Below are 2,001 nucleotides of genomic sequence, written 5' to 3'. Positions count from 1 at the left end.
GCCGCATGGACGCCCGCCTGTGCAGCCTGCCGTAGGCAGCCCGTTCTGCAGGGAGGTTGGACTCAATGATCCCTGGGGGTCCCTTCCAAGCCCCGTCCTGTGATTATTTAGCAAGGAAAGGTTGGAGAGGCTGTTTGCTAATGGAAGATGGAGAGAGGAAAAGCAAGTCAGAGGCATGCTGTGCATAGCCAGCACAGAGCATCTGCACCATTTCGCCCTGCACAAAGGAGGAGCAGCTCAGCAAGCTCGGCCTGGGCCATGGAAGGGAGTGCCCAAATGTCTGGACCGACCCCAAACGAGCTGGTTCTGCAGGTTGGTTGTCTTCTGCTGTTTGTCTCACATCCTGTTGCTCGGGGCTACATTTGTTCATGTTCAGAGCTAAGGGGAAAGTCGCGCAGCACTTGGTTTCAGCTGTCCCGATGCTTTGATCCTTTGCTGCTGGGATGGGGCGTCTGAAGAGTGATGCGTGTGCCGTTGTCCTGCCAAGCTCTGGGGATGAGTCCACATACCAGGGTATGTCTGACAGGAGTGAGGGTGGGGGACTGGGCCAGGGGCACTTTGCTCTCGGTCTAAGTGCTTGTCTTTGCTCAGGAGGGCAGGTGGTGAACCTCATGAACCAATGCCTGCAGATGAGGCTTGCAGAGAAAGAGGTCCTGCAGGCCCTGTGTGGCAGCCACGGAGCTGTAGCGCAGCTGCATCAGTGTAAAACGGCGGTGTGAAGGTGAGCTGTGGCCTCCAGTACCACAGGAGGGGATGTGCATGCTCGGGGTTTGGATGCTTCTGTGTGTGTTAAGTGACTGTGATTGCTCACATGCTCTGCATCTTGCTTGACAGAGTTGAGGGGAATTTAGCCAGCAAGACTTCAGGGCTGAGCTATAGGAATAGCTCAGAGCGAGTTTCTAAGCTGTGTTTCTGCAGAAACCGGGCAGTGCTAGGAACAAACAACTGCTGCCAAGAGCTCAGTGCAGCTCTTCCCTCACCCTGTACCACGCACGACTCACACCATTCGCTCTTTTCTCTCTCCAGACAAAATCCAGCCAGCACGAGGAAGGAATCACCAGCTGGAAGTTGGTGTTGCTGCTTCAGCCGAAGAAAACCATCCTCTGGGGCCAAACGCCAACTGCAGCGCAATGCCAGGGAGCCCTCAGAAACAGAAGTCATAGTCCTGGCAGGTAAGGGTGCAAATCCAGCTTTGAAAACCCTGCTTTTCAGGAACACAGAATTCAAGCTTGTTGTGTGCTTGTATCTCCTTCTAGCGTTCAAGCCCCTGCCTAACAGCTTCAGTTCACCCCTGACCAAGAACCACTGTCATAATTCAGCTTGTGAAAGTTTGACACTAATCCTTGCGTATCCTTTCTAGGTGAATTGAGCCCTTGCCAACCCACAAGATCCAGGGCAAGTAGCAGTGATGCACTGTGTGCTTCCATCAGTGGAGAGCTCCTAGGAAGCACAAATCACTGCAGTTCAAACGGCAGCCTTCCATGTAACATCAGTGATGGACAGAAGGAGCTCATCCACGTTCGTGTTCTGATTTCTCCCAGCTCTGCTGAGGATGCTGACCTGAGTCTTCCAGCCACCGCAGTCACCAGCCTGGCTTGTAACCCAGTGCCTTCGCAATGCAGCCCATCCCAAACATGGGCTGAGTGCTCCAACAGCAGCACCTCCATGCAGGAGCAGGTCAGCATCAGTGAGGAGGAGCAGAGCCTCTTGGAGGGGGACTTACAATCAGGCCTCCAGTTCCCAGGCACCGGGCAGCAGCACTGAGAGCTCTGAGCCACTCTCTCCATGATAAGAGAAGATGATTCCTATCTTTACCTGGACCTCTCACACCCTCCTGTCTTTTACATAATAATAAAAGCACACTCGTGCTCACTCAACGCTTGACTGCTTGTGGTGTCTTCATTCACACAGATTGGGATGAATGCAACAAAGAGCAAGGCACCTCAGGCTTAGGGAACACTGAGGCTGTGGGGTGCATGAAGCAGAGCTCCAGGTTTGTCC

General features: G+C 53.7%; 2 protein-coding genes across 2 annotated transcripts in view; one reads left to right on the top strand and one right to left on the bottom strand.

Annotated features, from left to right (window-relative positions):
- Positions 1-2,001, bottom strand: part of MAP4 (microtubule associated protein 4) — a 241,347-nt gene that overhangs the window by 69,545 nt on the left and 169,801 nt on the right.
- On the top strand, positions 9-1,877 carry LOC104911336 (rho GTPase-activating protein 32-like). The gene is made up of 3 exons (XM_019616176.2): positions 9-312; positions 1,027-1,172; positions 1,361-1,877. The coding sequence occupies exons 1-3, from the start codon at positions 176-178 to the stop codon at positions 1,762-1,764; spliced, it is 687 nt and encodes a 228-aa protein (XP_019471721.1). The 5' UTR covers positions 9-175; the 3' UTR covers positions 1,765-1,877.

This window comes from Meleagris gallopavo, chromosome 6, assembly GCF_000146605.3.
Source record: "Meleagris gallopavo isolate NT-WF06-2002-E0010 breed Aviagen turkey brand Nicholas breeding stock chromosome 6, Turkey_5.1, whole genome shotgun sequence".
In the NCBI taxonomy this organism is placed as follows: domain Eukaryota; kingdom Metazoa; phylum Chordata; class Aves; order Galliformes; family Phasianidae; genus Meleagris; species Meleagris gallopavo.
The sequence above is the reverse complement of the archived record's forward strand: the minus strand, read 5'-3'. Positions and strand labels throughout refer to the sequence as shown.

Coding starts and splice junctions, on each gene's coding strand:
- LOC104911336 (XM_019616176.2), top strand. CDS start 176: ATGCTGTGCATAGCCAGCACAGAGCATCTGCACCATTTCGCCCTGCAC. Junction 313..1,026: donor CAAACGAGCTGGTTCTGCAG/GTTGGTTGTCTT, acceptor TTCTCTCTCCAG/ACAAAATCCAGCCAGCACGA. Junction 1,173..1,360: donor AGAAGTCATAGTCCTGGCAG/GTAAGGGTGCAA, acceptor TATCCTTTCTAG/GTGAATTGAGCCCTTGCCAA.